The 25,886-nt window shown below is 40.1% G+C and overlaps 1 protein-coding gene across 6 annotated transcripts in view; it reads right to left on the reverse strand.

Moving 5' to 3' along the window:
• The window catches only part of gbf1 (golgi brefeldin A resistant guanine nucleotide exchange factor 1), a 264,652-nt gene that overhangs the window by 89,859 nt on the left and 148,907 nt on the right, over window positions 1–25,886 (reverse strand). For all 6 annotated transcript variants that reach the window (XM_087982453.1, XM_087982455.1, XM_087982454.1 and 3 more), the window contains exons 5-7: window positions 14,991–15,109; window positions 10,896–11,004; window positions 5,120–5,180 (exon numbers count right to left, since the gene is read on the reverse strand). In XM_087982453.1, coding sequence (XP_087838579.1) covers window positions 5,120–5,180; window positions 10,896–11,004; window positions 14,991–15,109 — 289 coding nt within the window. The remainder of the gene's footprint in view (window positions 1–5,119; window positions 5,181–10,895; window positions 11,005–14,990; window positions 15,110–25,886) is intronic.

The raw sequence follows: 25,886 nt of genomic DNA on the forward strand, positions 1-25,886 counted from the left end.
AGTTTTTTTATTTTATTAATTTTCAAATTAGCTTCTACTTATAAAATTGGATTTCCTGCCTTTTAATTTTAAACTCATTCATTGGAATGTTGTTCAAAACCAATTAATGATGTGCAATACAGGCTGCCAACATCCATCTTCTCTACAACACCTTACTCCCTATGTCCATATTGAATGCTTTATTCCTTAGTCCTTTTTTCACATTGTTCCGAATGAACCTGCAATTTCTTCATCAATGTTGATGCCTTTTTAGACAGAACTTTATCAGGACCAAGCAAAAAAAAAAGCCTACTCCTATTCTTGTAATCCTTACTAGTTCTTATATAGTCAAGAACTTGAGCTTTCAAGTGATGCACACATTGAGCATTATTAATTAACTGAGTCCATAGAAAATCGGAGGTTATTTAATAATTAATAACTTTGTCATGATCATCACAAACCCCAAGAACTATTAACGTTATGAAACTTGCTTTAAGAATATTCCATTTCACACGCATTCCCACCCTCAAATGTTTGAAACAAAGACATACAAAAATATCGATAATGCTTTTAAATATTTAATTATGATACTATCAGTTGCAGATTTCTATTTGTTTTAAGTCCTCATTGATCACAAGTTACAGAATAACCTCTTCAAAGGATTGGTCAGGACTTAGTGGGCTGAATGGCCTGTTTCCACACCACAGAGATTCTAAGAATACTATACTCTCGCACCTCCATTATTTAACTATTATATTGTTGCCTCTGTTTACCATGTGTGATTATAAAATTGAATACAAATTTTTAAATTAAAATAGGGAGAAGGTTAAGCATCTACTTATACCACCTTCAAACCCGCTAAAAGATTAGGAATCATTAGCCAGAATGTAACCCATTAGGGCAGCACTACGAAGTCACCGGGATTTCTCATCTGTTCTGCATAAAATGTACTTTCAGCTGAGAGGGGGATCATTAAGCCAATTTCTCCATAAGCCAGTAATGGTAAACTGGGCAATGCATTTACTTAAACAACTGCCATTTAAATCAGTTCTGACTCAAGAGGGGCACTGGGTGAAATCTAGAGGAATCACCGCCTGCCTACCCAGCTAACTGTCAGAAAACGGGGTTCACAGCACAGCAGAAAATATGACAATTCAGCATAGTGGAATGGAAGACAAGGCAAAACAAATTGCAGCTTAAAAAATGATCTGCAAACTACTCAAACCCATTCTTATTTGTTAAAGGATACTTGTCCAAATCGTACATTTTTAGGGACTTTTTTAACTATACCTCTGATACAGTCTTAAAATACTTGAGTTGTTACAGTTCACAAAGTCAATGCATGGCTACCAAATAAACAAAAATGAGTGTTAAACACTATAGGACTTTTGAATTTTATTCTGGTTGCAGTACCTACATATTCCTTTAAGAGTACCTATCCTCCACAGCCATTAAGTGACTGCAATTTGTGTTAATTGCACTGCTTCATTATAACAGAACTCAACACTTAATAGATCAGGCATTAGGTGGGTGGTCAAAAACAGCAGACATCAGTGTATTATCTAACAAGCTGCTTCACAAACTGAGCTAGAGAATAAATAGATCTGATGTTCTAAATCCCACCATACAATTTAATCTTGTATTTTAGCACTTGTACTGTGATTCTCCTAATTCCACAACATCTGTTCCTCCCATAAGCTCTCTTCATCAGCAATGTGCATGGAATAGTACTACCAAGAGCAATCATGTGAATACAAAATGAATATATCCTTCATGTCCCCAACATTTTACTGAGCAGAACTCATTACAGAAAAGCCAATAAGTGTACTACAAGATTTAGTAATATTAAAAACCATACCCATATTAGACAGACAACTCTGATTTTTCTTTTACAGATTCCTCTGGTCTTTAACATAGTAATACATTGAAAGATGATTCAAAGATTTTGCATAAGTTACATATTAACTGATACGTCATACTTTTTAATTATACCCCTTCTCATGACCAGAGTGTCAGAATAATCTCCAATATATTATACAAGGAGAAATGCTGATGTAACTGCATCATAGAAAGCAGAAGTCACATCTACATATCAATACAAAAATCTCTAATACTTAACAAAATAAATCACCAAATTTTAACAGATGGCAAAATTGCATTTGAAACTGAAGATGATTTTCATTCAAATTGCATTCCTGAAAAGCTAAATGACATCTGGAAAGTCCTAGTGAAGTTAAAACTGTGGGTAGTGCACATTAAATAGACTGTTTGAAAATTAGATCACGAATGTGAACCAGAGAAGCAATAAAAGCCAGATTCAGAATTTGACGTGAGAACAGAGGGGAAATAAATAAAGCAAATGATCATAGTGAAAGCAAAGAATCCACCAATAAACACATAGGACAACACTGAAGAAACTTACTGAGATGTCACAATTTCAGAAACCTGAAAAAGAACTTTCATGTCTTTGTCAATTACAAAAGATCAAGGTATGAAAATTTCAGAAAAGAACACAGATAGAATTGACATAAAACTGACAGGACAGAAACTTGCCACTGAACTCAACTATTCTGCATTGTTTATACTTCACAGAAAACTTTGCTTACTTTAAATACCTCTTCCCAACCTACTTCTGCATCCTTCACTCCCTTCATCCTGATGCACATTCTAAGGAACTTCTTAGGTGCATCAAAAGGATTCATTTCATATGACTGCAAGTTCTGCCCCTCTATCGTTCACTGTATGAAGAAATTTCTCCCAAATTCCTAACTTGTTCTGTCAGTGACTCTTTTGACTTTACACCCTTTTGACCTGGCCTCAACCACAAGTAAGGCAGTTTCTCTATATGTACCTGATCTATAACTGTTGCAAGCTGCAACTGAGCTTGATTATTATCCATATGGCTCGCTATAGACGTAATCTACCAATAACCTCCTTAGTTTGAGTATAAAACATGCCCAAAATGACTATCTACCAGTTTTCAGTTGGATAGCTTTAGAGTCATCTAAAAGGGCAAATCCAAAGAGTTAGTACTTAGTTAAATTAGAAAAAGGCCCCACTGCCTTGAAAAATCGGAAGGAAAATGAAGAGGAGGACTATAAGAAAGAAGGAAGAGAGATTCCAGTCAGCTGTTAACCAAGAAACAGGACATAAAATATATTACGGTCAGATAGATTTAAAAACAAATAAAAACTACTTAAAAAGCGTGCAAACTGAAAATGTTCAGAATTACTGGTCGACAGACACCACTATTAGCTCGGCCATATCAAATGTCTGGGTGAAATTTTCTCTTAATATTAGTAGATCAATATAGTGATGATCACAGAAAGTTTATAAAGTGTAATTACCAGAACAATTTGTGAATAGAAATGTTAGCACAGTTATTTGAAACAATGGCTGCAATTCTCCAATTTCTGGTCTAATTGCGTAGGTGAATTATGGTTAACAGGTGTGACTTGCTGTCCCCAACGCCAGTAATATTCACTGGTTCAGAGTTCCCATCAGTTTGTTAAGAGCAGACTGGTTAGCCTCTTGGCCCAGTTGCAAGGTCTTGGCTGTGGAGAACTGCATCACCAGAAGTAATCAGAAATCAGACACCCTTCTGGGTGTTGAAGACCATCAACTGAGGCCAAGTCATCAGGGATCCAAATGAAAGCAGCTATGCCTATTTCTTTTACTTCTTGCAGGTTCACAGTGAGAAGGGGGCTTAGGCATTGGCTTTCAGTGGCCTCCATGCCTGCCATTCCAGCCCCAGATCCTGGCGATGGAACATCCCCTCCAAACTCAGCCAGCAGATTGCCCTGGCTTCTGAAATCTAGTTCTTTTCTCATATTGGACTGGTGACAAGTTGAGCCCAATAATTACCTATTTAAGAGTCTTAATTAAATGTCCAACATTTAATTGCTAAAGTGGCAAGAAGGGGGTTGATCATTTCTCCAGGGTCAATCCTCTCAATTATTTAGCCTTCCCACTACCTCCACAAATGTTAAAAAAAACACACCCATACACTCATTTCTAAGATATCTTGCAAATCAAATTCACGCTTTCGGAAAGAAGGAAATGAAGGAAGGACACATGCACAGAACAGAAGGATAGCAATAATATCACAGATAACCAATTACAATGAACTAAACCTGAACCCCAAACAAAGTGACATTGTCACTTGCAAATATATTACTGGCAATAAAACAAAATGTGCTTCACTTGGGGAAAAAAGCATCCCTTGGAAATAAGAGATTTGTTTGGGATTCAGAAAAATAAGGATCAGTTGAGCAGGAGCTATATCAGATGACCCTGCCAGTACAAAATAAGCAATACAAAATCTACCTGCTCACAAACTCATTCAGCCACACCCCAGTAAGCCAATCAGGTGTCCAACATCACAGTTTATCATTCTATCAAAAATTACATAAAAAGCTTAAAATTTGAGTGGCAGAATGAACTCTAGCATTAGCACCATTAACTGACTTGCCACAGCTGACCCTGAAAATCAATGTTAAGTTGAGAGTTATACAGTGCTTTGATGAATAAATCAGGCAGCTACTTTGAAAAGACAGAACACCCATGTACATGTCCATTACAGTTAGCTTACATTTCCATTAACAAGACAGAGGAAAATTTCTCCATGCACAATGCTCTAATAGTTTGCTCAAGAATCATATAAGCAAAAGATCTGGAAGTACTGTAATTGTAGGTCAACGCAACTTGTGAAATAGTAATGAAGAAACAGAAAGCCTAGACATGATGGTGGTGCAAACTATGAGGCAAGAGGACACAGAGATGATTAAACTTACTTTCTTTTAAATAGAATAACCTTAAACCAGAGAATAAAAATATTTGACAAACCTAACAGTACATAAACAAATAACTCCGAGGATTTCATGCAGGTTACAGCTGCAATCAAACTCAATATCAAATGACATACCTGTTAAAGAATTTTGTTGGCTCAAAGTATAATTTAAAAAGTCGCTTTTCATCCAAAAAAAAACCTCTTGCATTTGCACTGCCCAGAAACACAACTGCAGTTGATTCTAAATGAGACAAGTCCATTTTTTTTTATTAAGGTATCAAAGCACAAGAAGTTAGTAGCACTTAGTTAGCCCCAAGGGAGAGCTGTGACAGGTTAATCTCTATAGTCTACCTTGAGAACAGCAGCTGCACCATGTCTACCAGTGTGTGCTCAGCAGATTTCCTCAATAACTCTGCAGAGAGAAAAAACAAATAACACAGGTGTCATTATGCATTGCGATATTATCAAGAGGCTCCAACAAGTAGACCTCCCTCCTAGTTTTGTTTACCAAGGATTAAGCTGAGCTTATTAAACCATTTTAAATTAAACTTGATGCATTTGTCTCACACAAACAGAAGGAAGATGGCACTAGAGCACTGCCAGCCATTGTGTGAGCAGCTGTCTGTTTATCCCTTCAGTGCACTAAATGCCCTTTCACTGCTTTTAAAATAGAATACACATTTCTGATCACATATCTGCAAACAATACCTATATATCTCTAACAGTATGACATTTAAAAAGCAAATTGTGAGAAGTACAGAACCATTTAACACTTAAAGCATACCTTACTCAAAATGATTTCTCTAAGGTTTGTCAGGACTCAAAGGGTTAAATCAGAAAGGCATCCTTCAGTCTGCAAATTGCGTCAGTGCAATTTTGCAAAAGTTCTTTGATGACTTGCATGGAATGTAACCACACAATAAGCAATGCATTTCCCGAACAAAATAGTTATGGTAAATACGCAGGTTAACTAAATATCAAGAAATAAATATTCATAACAGGATGCAACAGGAATTTGTTCCATTAAGTATAGTAAGTGAACAGGCATTTCCCCTTCTCGACTTGTTCAACCATAAGCCAGTTACAGTGACTTACACCATGCATATCATGGGCCTGTGGTGGAATCAGACTGTACTGATACGTTAAAAACACCTAGAAAAGAAATATTTTCCACTAATGCCATGAATTTTACAATATTTCTTCAGAACTTAACATTCTAGGATCAAGAGGAAGGAAGACATCTACCCTCAGAAGGTTGTATGCTTTTTGGAATTTCCATCTCAAAAAAATGATGGGTATTCAGTTGTTAGGAATACATATTCAAAACTGAGATCAATAGATTTTTGGGCACTAAGCGAGTCAAGTGATGAGGATAGGCAAGAAAGAGGGATTGAGATAGAAGATTTTTTTCATTCATTCATGGGATGAGGGCAACGCTAGTTGAGCCAGCATTTATTTCCCATCCCTAATTGCCCAGAGGGCAGTTAAGAATCAATCACATAGCTATCGGTGTGGAGTCACGTGTAGGTCAGACCAAGTAAGGATGGCACTTTACTTCCCTGAAGGACATTAGTGACCCAGGTGGGTTTTTCCAACAATCGACGACACATTCACTGTCATCATTAGATTCTTAATTGCAGATTTTACAGAGTTCAAATGACACCAGCTGCCGTGGTGGAATTTAAACCTGGGTCCCCAGAACGTTACTTGGGTCTCTGGATTAACAGTCTAGCGGTAATAACACTAGGCCATTGCCTTCACAGACATGATCTTACTAAATGGCAGAGAAGACTGGGATGATCCTATCTTCTATTCCTTGCATTCGTTTTCCTCCTCCATAACCCTTGTGCACTGATCATGACATAAAGCAATCAGAAAAATGTAAAAAGCTACTTATTTCGACAAAGAAAGAATGGAGTGGATTAAACATGAAAAGGGCAGTCATACTGCAAGTATACCCCACATTTATGTAAGCTGCATCAGAAAAGCAATAGGAGAAAGTGAGGACTGCAGATGCACCAATATAGAGGAGATGCAGATGCGCCGCATCTGCTCCCAGGAGGACCAGTTCCAATACTGAACAACCCAGATGGCCTCCTTCTTCAAAGACCGCAATTTCCTCCCAGACGTGATCGACGATGCTCTCCACCGTATCTCCTCCACTTCCCGCTCCTCCGCCCTTGAGCCCCGCCCCTCCAATCGCCACCAGGACAGAACCCCACTGGTCCTCACTTACCACCCCACCAACCTCCATATACATATCATCCATCGTAATTTCCGCCACCTCCAAACGGACACCACCAGGGATATATTTCCCTCCCCTTCCCTATCAGCGTTCCGAAAAGACCACTCCCTCTGTGACTCCCTCGTCAGGTCCATACCCCCCACCAACCCAACCTCCACTCCCGGCACCTTCCCCTTCAACCGCAAGAAACGCAAAACTTGCACCCACACCTCCCCCATTACTTCCCTCCAAGGCCCCAAGGGATCCTTCCATATCTGCCACAAATTCACCTGCACCTCCACACACATCATTTACTGCATCTGCTGCACCCGATGTGGCCTCCTCTATATTGGGGAGACAGGCCGCCTACTTGCAGAACGTTTCAGAGAACACCTCTGGGACACCCGGACCAACCAACCCAACCACCCCGTGGCTCAACACTTCAAATCCCCCTCCCACTCCACCAAGGACATGTAGGTCCTTGGACACCTCCATCGCCAGACCATAGCAACACGACGGCTGGAGGAAGAGCGCCTCATCTTCTGCTGAGGAACCCTCCAACCACAAGGGATGAACTCAGATTTCTCCAGTTTCCTCATTTCCTCTCCCCCCACCTGGTCTCAGTCCCAACCCTCGAACTCAGCACCACATTCCTAACCTGCAATCTTCTTGGCACACTTTCCTCATTCCTGAAGAAGGGCTCATGCCCGAAACGTCGATTCTCCTGCTCCTTGGATGCTGCCTGACCTGCTGCACTTTTCCAGCAACACATTTTCAGCTCAGAAAAGCAATAGCTTACCATTGGCAAAAAGTTATGAAAACAAAATAAAAATAAAAAAATATTTCTTCGTTATTTGTACAATTTGCATCAAGAAAAAAAAGAATATCTGGTTGCAATTATAAGGCAATTTGTTAATTAAGCATCTGAAAAAGATATCCCAGTAATGGTTTGAACCCATTGAAACACTTGCTATTTAAAATTTACAAGTAATTGTAGATATCATCTGTAATAAACAGAACCAATTTCATGGGTGATGTTTTTAAAAAATCAGCCTTCCGGCTTAAATTTACTCTCCACTGTACTGCAATGCAGATCAATAATAAACAACATAATAAATGAATTTTGCACAAAACTATGTAAGTTGCAAGGCCTAAGTTTAAAAAAGGTTACCATCAGCTGTGAATTTCACTCATGGAAAGACAATCATTATTTGTGTTCAGACATTGAAGTCATAAATCTTTCACACTCAACTGAATACCTTGTCCTTTACATGCTAACATGAAAAGCATGCCTCAAATTGACTGTTACTACGTGCTATCATTCTTAATCATCTGCCTGTGTCAGAAATAAGGCCGCATGCAAATAACATAATCAAAGACCCCTTCCAACCTGGTTATACTCTCTCCCTCCCTCTTCCATTGGGCAGAAGATACAGAATTTGAAAATACCAACAGATTCAAAAACAGCTTCTTCTTTATTCTTACCAGACTTAGAGCTGATCTTTGCTGAAAATGTGTTGCTGGAAAAGCGCAGCAGGTCAGGCAGCATCCAAGGAACAGGAGAATCGACGTTTCGGGCATAAGCCCTTCTTCAGGAATGAGGAAAAGTGTGTCCAGCAGGCTAAGATAATAGGTAGGGAGGAGGGACTTGGGGGAGGGGCTTTGGAAATGCGATAGGTGGAGGGAGGTCAAGGTGAGGGTGATAGGCCGGAGTGGGGGCGGAGAGGTCAGGAAGAAGATTGCAGGTTAGGAAGGCGGTGCTGAGTTTGAGGGATTTGACTGAGACAAGCTGGGGGGAGGGGAAATGAGGAAACTGGAGAAGTCTGAGTTCATCCCTTGTGGTTGGAGGGTTCCCAGGCAGAAGATGAGGCGCGCTTCCTCCAACCGTCGTGTTGCTATGGTCTGGCGATGGAGGAGTCCAAGGACCTGCATGTCCTTGGTGGAGTGGCAGGGGGAGTTAAAGTGTTGGGCGACGGGGTGGTTGGTCCGGGTGTTCCAGAGGTGTTCTCTGAAACATTCCGCAAGTAGGCGGCCTGTCTCCCCAATATAGAGGAGGCCACATCGGGTGCAGCAGATGCAATAGATGATGTGTGTGGAGGTGCAGGTGAATTTGTGGCGGATATGGAAGCGTTCCTTGGGGCCTTGGAGGGAAGTAAGGGGGGAGGTGTGGGCGCAAGTTTTGCATTTCTTGCGGTTGAAGGGGAAGGTGCCGGGAGTGGAGGTTGGGTTGGTGGGGGGTGTGGACCTGACGAGGGAGTCACGGAGGGAGTGGTCTTTTCGGAACGCTGATAGGGGAGGGGAGGGAAATATATCACTGGTGGTGGGGTCCGTTTGGAGGTGGCAGAAATGACGGCGGATGATACGTCGTACATGGAGGTTGGTGGGGTGGTAGGTGAGGACCAGTGGGGTCTGTCCTGGTGGCGGTTGGAGGGGCGGGGCTCAAGGGCGGAGGAGCAGGAAGTGGAAGAGATGCGGCGGAGGGCATCATCGACTATGTCTGGCGGGAAATTGCGGTCCTTGAAGAAGGAGGCCATCTGGGTTGTACGGTTTTGGAACTGGTCCTCCTGGGAGCAGATGTGGCGGAGACGAAGGAATTGGGAATATGGGATGGCGTTTTTACAGGGGGCAGGGTGGGAGGAGGTGTAGTCTAGGTAGCTGTGTGAGTTGGTCGGTTTATAGTAGATGTCCGTGTCGATTCGGTCACCCGAGATAGAAATGGAAAGGTCGAGGAAGGGGAGGGAGGAGTCTGAGACGGTCCAGGTGAATTTGAGGTCGGAGTGGAAGGTGTTGATGAAGTGGATGAACTGTTCCACCTCCTCGTGGGAGCACGAGGCAGCGCCGATATAGTCATTGATGTACGGAGGAAAAGGTGGGGGGTGGTGCCAGTGCAGCTGCGGAAGATGGACTGTTCCACATATCCTACAAAGAGGCAGGCATAGCTGGGGCCCCTGCAGGTGCCCATGGCTACTCCTTTGGTTTGGAGGAAGTGGGAGGATTGGAAAGAGAAGTTCAGGGTGAGGACCAGTTCAGTCAGTCGAAGGAGGGTGTCAGTGGAAGGGTACTGGCTGGTACGGCGGGAGAGGAAGAAGGGGAGGACTTTAAGTCCTTCGTGATGGGGGATGGAGGTGTACAGGGATTGGATGTACATGGTGAAGATAAGGCGTTGGGGACCGGGGAAGCGAAAGTCATGGAGGAGGTGGAGGGCATGGGTGGTGTCCTGAACGTAGGTGGGGAGTTCTTGGACTAAGGGGGACAGGACCGTGTCAAGGTATGCAGAGATGAGTTCGGTGGGGCAGGAGCAGGCTGAGACAATGGGTCGGCCGGGACAGGCAGGTTTGTGGATTTTGGGCAGGAGGTAGAAACGGGCGGTGCGGGGTAGTGGGACTATGAGGTTAGAGGCGGTGGATGGGAGATCCCCTGAGGTGATGAGGTTCTGGATGGTCTGGGAGATGATGGTTTGGTGGTGGGAGGTGGGGTCATGGTCAAGGGGGCAGTAGGAGGAGGTGTCCGCGAGCTGGCGTTTAGCCTCAGCAGTGTAAAGGTCGGTGCGCCAAACTACTACCGCACCTCCCTTGTCTGCTGGTTTGATAGTGAGGTTGGGTTTGGAACGGAGGGAGTGGAGGGCTGCACGTTCCGATTCAGTAGAAGGGTACTGGTTGGTACGGCTTCAGTAGAAGGGTACTGGTAGAGCTGATCTTTACCTGCACCTACTCTGCAGCTATAACATTATATTCTGTATTCTGTTTTGTTGCCTTTGAGTGCTTATGTAAGGCATGACTTGTCTGGATAGCATGCAAAACAACACTTTTCACTGTATCGTGGTATGTGACAATAATAAGTCAAATAAAAATCAAATCAAAATGGCATGGACAGATCATGGTGGAACTGGCAAGAGAAACTTACCACTCAGTCTCATCTCGAAGCATATTCGGAAACATGACTGCATTATTTCACAGACTGACTCATTTGTTAGATGAGCACCAACAGGAGTGAGTAGTAACGTTCTTAAGACCTAAGAGAAAACAATTTCATAAAATTATTACATTACAGTTTTGTTTATGCAAGTATTAGTACAAATCCATTAGGAACAACCAAAAAACAAATTGAACTAATACTGTTTACCTTGCTGTAAAGCATTTCAAATGCTTTTTGCATCAGTCTGATTTGCTAACTTTGCAAAGCTAATAATCTTCAAATTGTCCAGATGTAAGTTTCCTCGCTGAGCTGGAAGGTCCGTTTTCAGATGTTTCATCACCATATGAGGTAACATCTTCAGTGAGCCTCTGGATGAACCACTGATAGTGTAGCCCACTTTCTATTTGTGTGTTTGGGTTTCCTTGGGTTGATGGTGTTATTTCCTGTGGTGAAAGCACTGGTAGTGTAGCCCGCTTTCTATTTATGTGCTTGGATTTCCTTGAGTTGGTGATGTCATTTTGTGGGGTGACATCATTTCCTGTGATGATATTTCTTTTTTTTCTCAGAGTGGTAAATGGAATCCAACTCAATGTGTTTGTTGATAGAGTTGCGGTTGGAATGCCATGTTTCAAGGAATTCTCGTGCATGACTCTGTTTAGCTTGCCCTAGGATGGATGTGTTGTCCCAGTCAAAGTGGTGTCCTTCCTCATCCATATGTCAGGATACTACTGAGAGTGGGTCATGTCATTTTGTGGCTAGTTGGTGTTCATGTATCCTGGTGGCTAGTTTTCTGCCTGTTTGTCCAATGTAGTGTGTGTTTCGGTTCTTGCAAGGTATTTTGTAAATGACATTAGTTTTGCTTATTGTCTGTATAGGGTCTTTCAAGTTCATTTGCTGCTGTTTCAGTGTATCGGTGGGTTTATGGCTACCATGATGCCAAGGGGGCTGAGCATCCATAGGAAATGACATCACCAATCCAAGGAAACACAAACAGAAAGCAGGCTACACCACCAATGTTTCATCCAGAGGCTCACTGAAGATGTTACCTAGTATAGTGACGAAATGTCTGAAAACAAATCTTCCAGTTCAGTGAGCAAACCTATATCCAGAACCTCAACCTGACCTACAAATCTTCTCAAAACTCACTTGAAATTATCACGTAAATATAATACACTCAGCCTATTACATATTTTCAGGATCACCTCTGCAGTCCACATACAATTTGAACAATGACATCTAGTTTGTGGCCAGTCTAGTGGGCCAATAACATCAAAGTTTCAAGACATTTATGAATGGATGCAAGGAAGTATTTCAATAAATCCATTCTTCAAACACTCAGAGGTAAAGCACATATGCAAACATGTTCCCAAATGCAACTGAACACACCAATATTTCAAATATTTGTATAATTCAAATACAATTGTGTCCCTCATTAGAAGCTGAAACAGATTCCTGCAATAGGTTTGAAGTTCAGAAGCATAACCACTGTCAACTAGCAAACTATGCAAGGCATTAACAAGTTTTCTGATGGCAGAAAATGCAATAGGGAAATTAGCAAATTTGCTTCTTTAGATCACCACATACTCCCTCTCGCTTGGACAATACACAGACAAATGTTCCCAGTCTCAACAAGCCATCAACAAACTGTGCATAGCATACAATAATCAAACTTGATCTTTTCCCTGAACAATCAGCTTTTCAAGGGACCGCAACAGCGGATTTCAACACAAACCAAAAAGGATCAAAGTTGTCTCTCTCCCTCTCCTGGCTGAAAAGAACACAAGTTAAATAATTGTTTGACAGTGTAACCCAATTACCAGTAGACACAAGATGGCAACACAAAACAACCCCTAATACTGCACTAATTGGAATCAAAATGGAGCCTGATGATTATCATGTTTATTGACAGCTTTTCTCAAGTTGGGCAATTGTATATTCAAAATGGCAACTGGCATACAGAAAAGAGTCTATTTCATATTCTATGCCCTCAACTCAAACCACATGAAATTTCAAGTGAAATATGTTGACCACTTTGATAGTTCAACAGTAAGAACAACATGCAATTCATTCCCTGTCTATTTACAAATACAGTCAAAGCCTTCATTGTATACAGGCATTTAAAGTTGGCTAAAGTTTGAGGCGTTCTTAACATAGAGCAATGTCTTGTTTATTACGGACTGATGGATAAGTCAAATTTCACAAGAAAAATTGTTTCCGTTTTCTCAATTTTCAGTAGAATAGTATAAAGTTGACAAATTGAAAGCTTAAACAAGCCACTTAGAAGAATATATATTCAAAATTTCATCCAAATGTGATAAAACTTCTTTTCTTCATCAGTCAGGAACGTTTCTTTAAACTTGCCACGCAATACATAAATTCAGTTACATTGAATACTTTTGATAGGAAAGCACTGAGTCAGTGTTTATTAATAGATGATCTAGTTGCAGAACGAACAAATCAAACTCAAAATCAATAAGTTTTCAAAATTAAAAAAAACTACAAAATCCTAAATGCAGAAGCACTAGCACATTGTAAAACTTCATACTAAAGGTCATTTGGATTTTTGGAATAGAAGAATGTAGTGCAATTCATCTGTAAAAGTGAAGCTAACAATTTGAAATAGATGCTTTTTTAATGGAACGTAGGATCTCAATAAGTTGTAAGTGTTGCAAACATTTTTATATTAAGTATTTATTTTTGTTAGTATGTTCAAAGACATTTTTGAAAACTTGCACCTTGCACAATAATTCAACCTTTAAGGACAGTTCATCTTTCTGCTTTCCAAAAAACAGCCACAACACATTTCACAGCAGCTTCTCAAGGCCCAATATAGCTCAATAAACTTTCAATTCTGGATGCCACCCAGGGCTGTGGAGGCTAAGTCATTGAGTGCATTTAAGACAGAGATAGATAAGTTCTGTGGAAGGCTCACTCAATCAGAAACTTTAACTCTGATCTCTCTCCACAGATGCTACCAGACTTGCTAAATTGATCCAACAACTTCTGTTAATTGGTTTCTGACTTATAGCATTCGCAAGTCTTTTGGCTTATACAGATAGGTTCATGATTGGCAAGGGTTGCAGGGAGAAGGCAGGCAAAAGGGGATTGAGAAATATATCAGCCATGATCGATGAGTTGAATGGCTAATTGTGCTCTTAAATTAATCCGGAGGAATCCAAGCTAACACCACCACTTCACAGAATCAAGGCTGAGTAGCTCCATGTTCCCTTGCAGAACTAATCATAAATTTTAAATATTTCAATAGAGCTGACTTACTATTCAGGTACATCTCTCCATAAACAGTAAAGATTTTGTTTTACTATTCACTTATGGTAAAAACAGTCACTTTTACCCTTCAACAAATCTAATACATGAGTTTTTAAAAGTTAAGTTTAAAAGGACACCATAACACCTTAATAGTTGGTTCAATGAGTGGCTTCATTTTTGCAACAGTGTGTAACACCATAATATACATCAGAAATAGAGCTTAATTATCAGTTTGCTTGCCTCAACCAGGAGAATTTACTCAAGCACAGAAAGAACCAGTCGCTCAGCTAAGAGCAAATGGAGATAGCAAAATCAGATGGGATTTCCCCAGCTTCAGTGAGTCTTGAGTGACTGCAACAGGAAAGTATGCACTGGCATCTGCTGAGGCCATGCTGAGTCTTTGTTACAAGGTCTTCATGATTAAACTGCCTGCCAGTGTTCATCCCGGAGGACGGAAGGCGAACAAATGTCTAGTGAGGCTTGGTCTTGAGTGTACCCATGTAAGTAACCACAGCATAAGTCACCACTTTCAGTAAAGCAAGAGAAAATAATGCCCAAAACAAGGCAATTACAGAATCAACTGAGGACAAGAACAGCAATTAATCAGAACAATGTAGAGTACTATCTAATCCCCTTGTTCACAACAGAGACAAAAGGAGAAATCCTGAAGCCAAAACACAGTATTCCCACATGGATTTCAATGAAACTGAATACATCATTACTCTAATTAATAGTCAAGTAACCAGATTTCATTTTAATACCAATGACTAATTGGCTCAGCTGTTTTCCTTAGTATTTACCAGCAGACTGCATTACCTGCAAAATTTTCATTAGAACAACCTCGTCACTTGCTGGATCTGTGCCAACAAAACGTGCGTGCGTGACAGCATCAGCCATGTTTTCAATTCCCTCTGCGGCACCTTCATGATTGGGATCTGTAAAAACATCAATGTAAAAATCCTTCATCCTTTCGTCATCATACTTCGCAGTGGTAAATGAATACTATATTTTATTAGTCAGTGCAAAATCTGCAATACAAATGAGCTGCTTCTCAGACTAAACCCATTAATGAAACGTAAAACAAGCTTGGCTATGTAACAGCCAGATCCTTTTTCTAATAATCAGAAAAGCTCTTGCATATTAATTAAATATTGTGTAAACTCAAACAACCAAACTAAAATTGAAAGCAAAGTACTGCTGATGCTGGAGATCTAAAAGACAAAATGCTGGAGAACCACAAAGAGATCTGGGTGTTCTTGTACACCAGTCAATCAAGGTAAGCATGCAGGTACAACAGGTAGTGAAGAAGGCTAATAGCATGCTGGCCTTCATAACAAGAGGGATTGAGTATAGAAGCAAAGAGGTTCTTCTGCAGCTGTACAGGGCCCTGGTGAGACCACACCTGGAGTACTGTGTGCAGTTCTGGTCTCCAAATTTGAGGAAAGACATTCTGGCTATTGAGGGAGTGCAGCGTAGGTTCACGAGGTCAATTCTTGGAATGACGGGACTACCTTACGCTGAAAAACTGGAGCGACTGAGCTTGTATACCCTTGAGTTTAGAAGACTGAGAGGGGATCTGATTGAGACATATAAAATTACAAAGGATTGGACATTCTGGAGGCAGGAAACATGTTTCCGCTGATGGGTGAGTGCCGAACCAGAGGACACAGCTTAAAAAGACCATTTAGGACAGAGATGAGGAGAAACTTCTTCACCCAGAGAGTGGTGGCTGTGTGGAATGCTCTGCCCCAGAGGGCAGTGGAGGCCCAGTCTCTGGATTCATTTAAGAAAGAGTTGGATAGAGCTCTCAGGGATAGTGGAATCAAGGGCTATGGAGATAAGGCAGGAACAGGATACTGATTAAGGATGATCAGCCATGATCATATTGAATGGTGGTGCAGGCTCGAAGGGCAGAATGGCCTACTCCTGCACCTATTGTCTATTGTCCTGTTCTGCCAGATCTGCAGAGTTAACTCTTTGAGTTCAATACCTCTACTCTGACAATGTTCTGAAGAGTTCAGAAGTCTTATTGGACTCACTCCACAGACGCTGCCAGACCTGCAAAGTTTCTCCGGCATTTTCTGTTTATATTTCGAACTAAAATTGAACCACGTGAGTGCTATGTCATCCAGTTGCAGGCAGATTGGAGACTGGGCCATCAACTTTAGCAACTAAACTTTAGCCTTTGTAAGGAACAGAAATCTTTAGCTTTGATAAAACAAACTAATAGTGGCACAATGCAGATCCTTGGGTCTGATATAAGCAGGATCGGATTGCACGGTACTACATTTCTAAGGCATCATAATTACACGCTCGCCTGTCCACTAAGTACACAGTTTCTCAAGAATCTTTAGGCAATCCTCCTTTGTTGTGTGGAAGGAGAATAAGGCCAACCCAAGCTGCTGCCTTGCATCTTGAGCAATCCTGGCAGCAGCAATAAATGGCTGTAGATTTGTCAGACATAGATAGGGAGAGATACAATGGGTAACACAGAGGACTGAGAGGTGAGAATTATATAGTAATCGATAACCATATACATCTATGCTACTTCAAAAGCATGTACTATTAGTATTCTGAAGTTCAAGACAATTTACTGAAAAATGCTCATATATTAGAGAAAAAGGTTGCAACTTCAAAATTCACAAGAACCTACAAATCAATACCATTCTGACTTATACAGTATCACTACTTATAATCAATATAATTTTTAACATTACTGCCATCAATAAAGATGGAGTTCCCAAATTGGGGCAAGGAATGACAGTTAACTACCAACTAGGTTCAGATTTTATTATTAGCATTCTTTATTACTGCCTAGTTTGATACTGTAGCAATGCTTACTCAAGCAGAAAGGCAATACCATGCTCATGAAGGATGCTTACAATAAAATATTCCAGTCAATCTGAAAATAGCTGATAGTTAATTTCATCCTCATGGATGGCAGTAACATCATGTGTCAAATAGTCAACAAATTCTTAGACAGTAATTCAACCTAAGGGCCCTGTTCTACTCGGGCTGGTAATAAAGTATAAGGCAGTAATGGAACGTAATCGCAAGCAAAACATTAATCATTTTGATATTTTCTTGTTATTAAGAAATCCAAACAGAAAAAATGAGACAAGATACCAAAGAGTTGTTTACAAATCAGACACTCAGACTACAACTGGAGGAGGAAACTTAGTTCAAAACAGGACCAATGTCTAAACAAGCAAATATGTACCCATTTCTAGAAAATTCTATTGGTGACTTCTTTTGGTGCACCTGACTATATTTCAGGAAAACATTATCAGGACTGATTACCAATTAAAGATCCAATAATCTGAGTTATCAGTCAGAGTTGGATTATTTTTTCTAACAAACAAAACAAAAATTCCACAATGGAATCTAAATCTTGACAAACCAAATGGTATGAAAATGATTGCAGTTTTCAGTTCAAAGAACACTTCGCGTGAGTGTAAAATGATATTTACTCAGATTGATGTACTAACGAATGTCTCAATATTTATAAAACTTCTGTCTAACTACACCGAATATCTACATTGTCGAGGTCCCCTTTCAATGGAATAATTTGAATAGTTACTTAGCTTGCATATGTTCTCAGCAGTCAGCACAACATTACATGACTTGCCAATAAATTAGTAATAAAACAGGTCTCCTGAAAATTACTTGTTGTGCAAAAATAGGATCCTTTAGACATGGGAACTGTACTGACGGGAAAAAAAAACATTGACTAATGCAAGGTTAAAAAAAACTGTATTTTCACTTTAACCTCAATAAAAGTTGCTGAATTCAAGTTACAACTTTAATCTCATACTTAGCACGGGCATTTTTCTTCCCACTGGTTATTAAAGTAATCCAAGGTAGAGGATTTCCACTGTTTATTTCCTATGTAGAACTGAACCATTTGTCAAAGAACGTCTGTGCTGAGTTTGCTGGTTAGAAGTTGGAGCATGTTAATTGTCTTCACTGAAAGAGACAATTGCAAATGTAAATGGGTAAGAATACAACTAACATCTGTTTAGGTGGCAGTTGAATCATCAAAAGATGAAAATTCTGTAAAATCAATAAAAATGAAATTCACATCAACAATAAAACCCAACCAGGCTACTTGAAACGGCACCAATTTATTGCTCCAACATCATATGAAAATTACGGCAAGGATGTGACACAGGAACAACTTTAAAGAACCCCGTTCAACTGTTTAAAAAGCATGGAGCTCTTTGGTGTTCTACTTCAACCAACAGACAAAAAGATTGTTCATTTCTTTACTATCTAGTTGACACTTCTGGTGCAGAATAGCCAACTTGGCTTACCATAAAGTCAATATACTACAACAAAAAATAATTATTCAGCACCTGATGCATTTCAATATTTGCCTAAAAACAATATGATTTTATAAATACAGTATTCTTTTACAATACCAGGTCACTGAGCTGCTAATCTTCCTGTTAGAAGCAGAGGGGAAGAAAAATTGACAGAGCAACGTGTGTTATGATGGCTTCATATTTACTAACTTCTGTTGACCTGAACCTGAAGGATTATGGATTCTATTGTTACAATTTCCTTTTTAAATAAACAATTCCAGATAATTGCAGGTTTTGGTTGAATCTACTTAGAGTCAAACAGACTCGATCCAACGAGTCCACGCCAGCCATGTTCCCAAACTAAACTAGTCTCACCTGCCTGCGTTTGGCCCATATCCCTGCAAACCTTTCAGATTCATGTACTTATCTTTTAAACGTTGTAAATGTACCTACATCCACTGCTTCCTCTAGCAGTTCATTCACACACACTAACCTTCACATAATAAAAAGTTTCCCGTCATGTCTGTTTTCAATCCTTCTCCTCTTACCTTAAAAATCTGCCCCCAGTTTTGAACTCCCCCATATTAGGGAAAAGACATTTGCTAATCACCGCATCTATGTCCCCCATCATTTTATAAACTTCTGTAAGGTTACCCCATCAATCTCCTCCATTCCAGTCTATTTTTTATAATTCAAACCCTCCATTCCCAGCAACATCATGGTAAATCTTTCCTGAACCCTTTCCAGTTTAATAAGATCCTTCCTATAACAGGGCCATCAGAACTGACACAGTACTCCAGAAGAGGCCTCACCAATGTCCTGTACAACCTCAACATGATAATAGACAATAGGTGCAGGAGTAGGCCATTCTGCCCTTCGAGCCTGCACCACCATTTAATATGATCATGGCTGATCATCCTGAATCAGTACCCTGTTCCTGCCTTATCTCCATAACCCTTGATTCCACCATCCTTGAGAGCTCTATCCAAACTCGTTCATAAATGAATCCAGAGACTGGGCCTCCACTGCCCTCTGGGGCAAAGCATTCCACACAGCCACCACTCTCTGGGTGAAGAAGTTTCTCCTCATCTCTGTCCTAAATGGTCTACCCGGTATTTTTAAGCCGTGTCCTCTGGTTCGGCACTCACCCATCAGCGGAAACATGTTTCCTGCCTCCAGAATATCCAATCCTTTAGTAATTTTATATGTCTCAATCAGATCCCCTCTCAGTCTTCTAAACTCAAGGGTATACAAGCTCAGTCGCTCCAGTCTTTCAGCGTAAGGTAGTCCCGTCATTCCAGGAATTGACCTCGTGAACCTACGCTGCACTCCCTCAATAGCCAGAATGTCTTTCCTCAAATTTGGAGACCAGAACTGCACACAGTACTCCAGGTGTGGTCTCACCAGGGCCCTGTACAGCTGCAGAAGAACCTCTTTGCTTCTATACGCAATCACTCTTGTTATGAAGGCCAGCATGCTATTAGCATTCTTTACTACCTGCTGTACCTGCATGCTTAGCTTCATTGACTGGTGTACAAGAACCCCCAGATCTCTTTGTACTGCCCCTTTATCTAACTTGACTCCATTTAGGTAGTAATCCGCCTTCCTGTTCTTGCCACCAAAGTGGATAACCACACATTTATCCACATTAAACTGCATCTGCCATGCATCTGCCCACTCACCTAACTTGTCCAGGTCACCCTGTAATCTCCTAACATCCTCCTCACATTTCACCCTGCCACCCAGCTTAGTATCATCAGCAAATTTGCTAATGTAATTACTAATACCATCTTCTATATCATTAACATATATTGTAAAAGGCTGCGGTCCCAGCACTGATCCCTGCGGTACCCCACTGGTCACAGCCTGCCATTCCGAAATGGAGCCATTTATCACTACCCTTTGTTTCCTATCAGCCAACCGACTTTCAATCCAAGTTAGTACTTTGCCCCCTATACCATGCGCCCTAATTTTGCTCACTAACCTCCTATGTGGGACTTTATCAAAAGCTTTCTGAAAGTCCAGGTACACTACATCTACTGGATCTCCCTCGTCCATCTTCAGAGTTACATCCTCAAAGAATTCAAGAAGATTAGTCAAGCATGATTTCCCCTTCATAAATCCATGCTGACTCTGACCTATCCAATTACTATTATCCAGCTGTGTCGTAATTTCTTCTTTTATAATAGACTCCAGCATCTTTCCCACCACTGAGGTCAGACTAACTGGTCTATAATTTCCTGCTTTCTCTCTCCCACCTTTCTTAAAAAGTGGTACAACATTAGCCACCCTCCAATCCGCAGGAACTGATCCCGAATCTATCGAACTCTAGAAAATAATCACTAACGCATCCACAATTTCTCGAGCCACCTCCTTCAGTACCCTAGGATGTAGACCATCAGGCCCCGGGGACTTATCAACCTTCAGACCTAACAGTCTCTCCAACACCAATTCTTGGCAAATATAAATTCCCTTAAGTTCAGGTCCTTCAGCCACGGTTACCTCAGAGAGATTGTTTGAGTCTTCCCCAGTGAACACAGATCTGAAGTACCAATTCAATTCTTCTGCCATTTCTTTGTTCCCTGTAATATATTCCCCTGTTTCTGTCTTCAAGGGCCCAATTTTAGTCTTAACCATTTTTTTTGCCTTTCACATACCTAAAAAAGCTTTTACTATCTTTCTTTATATTTTTGGCCAGTTTACCTTCGCACCTGATGTCCCAAATCCTATACTCAAAGGACTGAGCAACGAAGGCAAGCATGCTAAACACCTTTTTAACCACTTGCCTGTCTGTCACAAAATTTCAAAGAATTATGTACCTGAACGGCGAGTTTCTTCTAACATTAACTGCCCTTGTTTGCTCTACTAAAACACAATACCTTATATTTATCCACATTAAACTACATCTGTCAGTCTTCAGCCCATTGACCCAACAGATCAAGATCCCTTTGCAATCATCTCCGCTGTCCACTATCCCACCAATTTTAGTGTCATCCACAAATTTACCAAACATGCCTCATATATTCTCATTCAAATCATTTATTTAAGATAGCAGACCCAGTACCAATCCCTATGGAACACTGCTACTGACAGGCCTTCAGTCTGAAAAACAACACTCATTCACCACTCTTGGTCTCCCACAATTTTGTATCCAAATAGCAAGTTCACCCTGATTCCCATGTGATCTAACTTTACTAATAAATATTAACGCAGAACATTATTAAAGACTTTACTAAAATCCAAGTAAACAACATCGATCATTCTGCCCTCTATAACCATGGGAGGTCTGGAAGGAGGCTAATGTTGTGCCTTTATTTGGAGAAGATTGGGAACTATAGATCTGTGAGCCTGACATCTGTGGTGGTAAGCTGTGGGAGGTGATGCTGAGTAATAGGAACTATGTGCATTTGAAGAGGCAAGGAATGATCAGGGATAGTCAGCATGGTTTTGTGCAAGGGAAATCATGTCCCACAAGCTTGATTGAGTTTTTTGAGGAAGTAACCAAAAAGACTGACTTCGAGGTAAACACAATTGTTCTTATGATTTTGTTTAAACAGGATAGCCATAAAACATGGTTTTGCAGGCTTGGAGATGGTTTTGATTTCTAGTTGGGCAAGTCTGCAAAAAGAAAAGTTGCTCAGTTATGTCTCCCATTCCTGAAGTATCTGTATTGTGAATCCAAGGTGAAATCTGATTATCCTCTTGAGCAATGGCCAGACAATTTCTCAATAATGAACATTATTTCTTGATTTTTCTTTCCTGAGCAAGCAGTATCAGTCAAGATCTCAGACACAACTGCCTATATTTGGTACACAACATGCTAAGACCCCAAGCTGACAGCCACTTTAACATCTCAAACCTTATCTTTCGCCTTCAAGAGCTAAGACTTATTGGGCAAACTTTTCCATCCAAAGTGACTCTTTGTGGAGAAAAATCCATATTTTTTTCTTTATCCTGTGCAAGCGGGCATGTATGGGCACGTGCAAGTTTTGGGTCATTTACAGGTAAACATTTATATTTTCATTTTATGAGTAAAATCTTAACAAATTTTTTTAACTTAAGACAAAACAATCAATAATACTGTTTTTAATCAAAGAACCCTGACTGATAGATCTTTTTATTTTAAGTCTAAGATAATGAAAGCATACAACAGGCCTCATTGGGAACTGGGTAAAACAACTACATTTATGTTGTAATTGATGGAGTTGTGGACTAGAGAAAGTCAGTACACTCCTCCCGTCTCAGTCTGAGTAATAGTCAAACTTCAAATTTGTGTTTCCACACAAAAGCAACTTAAGCTTTGAAAGGACCTTTAATAATATATAGCTTCAAAAGGCATTTCATAGAAGCATCAAACAGAACTTTACACCAAGTCATCATAGATATCAGCTTAGTTACTGAGGGAGGTTTTGAGAAGCATCTTAGACACAAGGTAATGGCGCTGATAGGTTTCAGAAGAGAATTTCTGAATTTAGGGCATACACAACTGAAAGCACAACCACCAGTGATGGAGAAATGAAAATAAAAGATCTATAAGAGACTAAAATTAGAACAGCTCAGAGTTCCTAGATGATTGTGTGAAGTTACACAAGTATGGAGGGCAAGGCCAGGGGGTTTCTAAAAGAGAGGATGAGTATTTTAAAATCAAGGTCCTGAGGAAGGGTCACTCGACCCGTAACATAAACTCCAATTCTCTTTATAGATGCTGCCAGACCTGCTGAGGTTTTCCAGCAATTTCTATTTTTGTCTCTGCTTTACAGCATCCGTAGTTCTTTTGATTTTTATTTAAAATAAAGGTGTTGCAAGACCAAGAGCAAAGGCAGATCGGGAGGCTTAAGAGGTAATGAGTAATCAAGACTTGGTGTGAATTAGGCATGTACAAAGTCTTGGATGAGCTCAACTTTACAAAAGGTGCAAAATCCCTAACAGTTCACTGAAACAGAACACTGACAAAGACCTGCTATAATGTTAGCAGTAGGCTGTGAGAGAAAGACCACAAAGAAAATCATTCATATCACAAAATAAGTGAAGGCTACATGACAATATCATATTAGTGTGGACAGCTAACACTAAAAAAGTTAGTTAATCTTTCATCTGTGCTGTGTTTCAATCCCTGTCACATTTGTTCAAAATGAACCAAGACAGCAAAGTCAATTTCACAAAATGCACCAAAGAATTTAAGGGTTTTACAACATGGGCGTAAAGAGACACCTGATCTCTGGAAGTAATTCCTCTCTTACCAGTGTCTGAAATTACACAAAAGCCATTGCTGAATGAACTGAAAGAAAGGTAATCAGTGAAACTTGGCATTGCAGGTGCATTTTCAGTAACAAACTGGTCCCTCTTGTTCCAGTACAGTGTCTGGACTCATTATACTGATCATAAACTATAATTAACTGTTTTCATGCCTTCATTCAAAACAGCAAAATCTGAAAAGTCCAGCGATTCATCCATTCACCACCTTATTGTGCATAAATGCAATTTTCAGTTCACTTCTAAGTCAAAGATCACATCAAATGAAATATGTCAATTTAAGCTTACTAAAGAGTTAAGTCAATACTTAGCAAATGAGCCAGAGAAGGATGAGAAAGAGAAGGGAATAAGGCATAAATAAAGTTAAAACAAGGCACGGGGGGAGTGATCAAGGAAAGCAGAGGAAATGCAAAAGATGGATAGGAAGCGAAGAGTTCAGTGCAGACATTTTTTTTTTAAAAAGCTCAAATCATTAAATTTATTGGTGAACAAAAAGTCAGCAAATTACAAGGAGTTCACAAATATTACACAGCAAGGATAGACATAGTAAAATGCAAACAATGAGCAGCGAAGAAACTGCAGTTCCTTTAAATCTGAAACAAAACATCAATTCTCCTCTTCTCTCCAAGATGCAGCAGCTCTTGCTGGGTGTTATCACTGCTCTTGTTTTGACATTTAACCCTTTTGTGAGCTTGATTTCACAAAGCAACCAGTTTTTTTTTTGGAGTAAAAGAGTCGAAACTAAGTCCTGGTTATTCTTTGAGATGGTTTATAAACCTACTTAATGTGTTAATTGCATCCTAATGTAAATGCAGTACTGAACTTGAGCTTTGGTTTATAATTGAGAATTTTGAGCGGACTATTGGCAAAACACAACCTACATTAATAAGATAAAAGGAGGAAAAAGATTCACGAAACAAAAAGAGAAGATATATTCAATATCATCTTACCAAGTCCTTCAAGATGGTCCAGAAATAGTCCACATACCATCCATTTTCTTGAAGAATAGTCATTACTGTTATGAAAACGAGCATGGAAGCCAGAACTCAACAGCCCAACAGGCATTCAGGAGAACAACTTTGAGTTAAATGTCTTACTACTTATTTATGAAACTTCAGATCATTTCATTTCCTTTTTCCCTCAATTATAAATTTCTCAGGCAAAACATGTTGTATGAAAATAAATAAAACAGTGGATATGAGTGCCCTTTTAACGTTTCCTCATTCCAAGTACACATTGCTTCATTTTATCTTAAACATTTTCCAACATCTATCAGTAATTTATTCTGGTAATTTCAGAAAATAAAATGGCAAATGAGCTGACATGAAATCACAGACACTGAAGAAGTCCACAGCAAGCACGGATCAAAACTGCACTTTACTCACATGCTGTCTTTTGACCAAGTATGTATTTTACATTCATCTACAAGCACTAAAAATTAATGCACACAAAATGATTCACATGCTGAATTTCAAAATGTACAAGCAGACAGGACGGCGTCATTTTTATTCAAGCATCCACTTACAGTATGCTTTATGACAGATTCTAGCATTTTCATTACTATTGATATAATGCTGGCAGATTGTAATTCCCTGTGTTATCCTTGTACAAGTTCCTAATCTGCAGGGAATATCTCAAAATGTATGGAATTATAAAATTGAGATCCTCCCTTGCTGATGTGCTGATGCCATCCTTTATTATCAGCACACCTCCATCTCTTTTCCCTCGTCTGTCCTTTTTGAACAAATATCTTCTAGTATTTAGCTTCCCTTCCTGGACACATTTCTGACACATTGAGTGATAACCACTTACCTCTACTTTGCACCTTTGGACTTTCTTCGTTGCAAATGTTGCGCACATTAATGTAGAGGGCCCTTAATCTGGTCTGACATCATTCCACTTTCAAGGCAAACTCAATACTCAGCTTTTTCTGCTGAGTGTCCATCACAACTTTTCTACTTTGTACTTCAATTTAAACCCCTTCCAATTTGGGTTACCCCTCAGGTCCCATTTCCCCCCCTTAAGCTAGTTCAACACAACTCCCAACAGTTCCAACTCCCAAAACTTTCCTGCAAGGTTCCACCTGTCCCAGAAATAGTTCCAATGCTCAGAAGTCCAAAACCCTTTTAAACCAGTTCTCCAACCACGTGTTCTA

This window comes from Chiloscyllium plagiosum, unplaced genomic scaffold (assembly GCF_037043375.1).
Source record: "Chiloscyllium plagiosum isolate Xiang-an unplaced genomic scaffold, Cpla_swu_hap1 HiC_scaffold_43, whole genome shotgun sequence".
Taxonomy (NCBI): Eukaryota; Metazoa; Chordata; class Chondrichthyes; order Orectolobiformes; family Hemiscylliidae; genus Chiloscyllium; species Chiloscyllium plagiosum.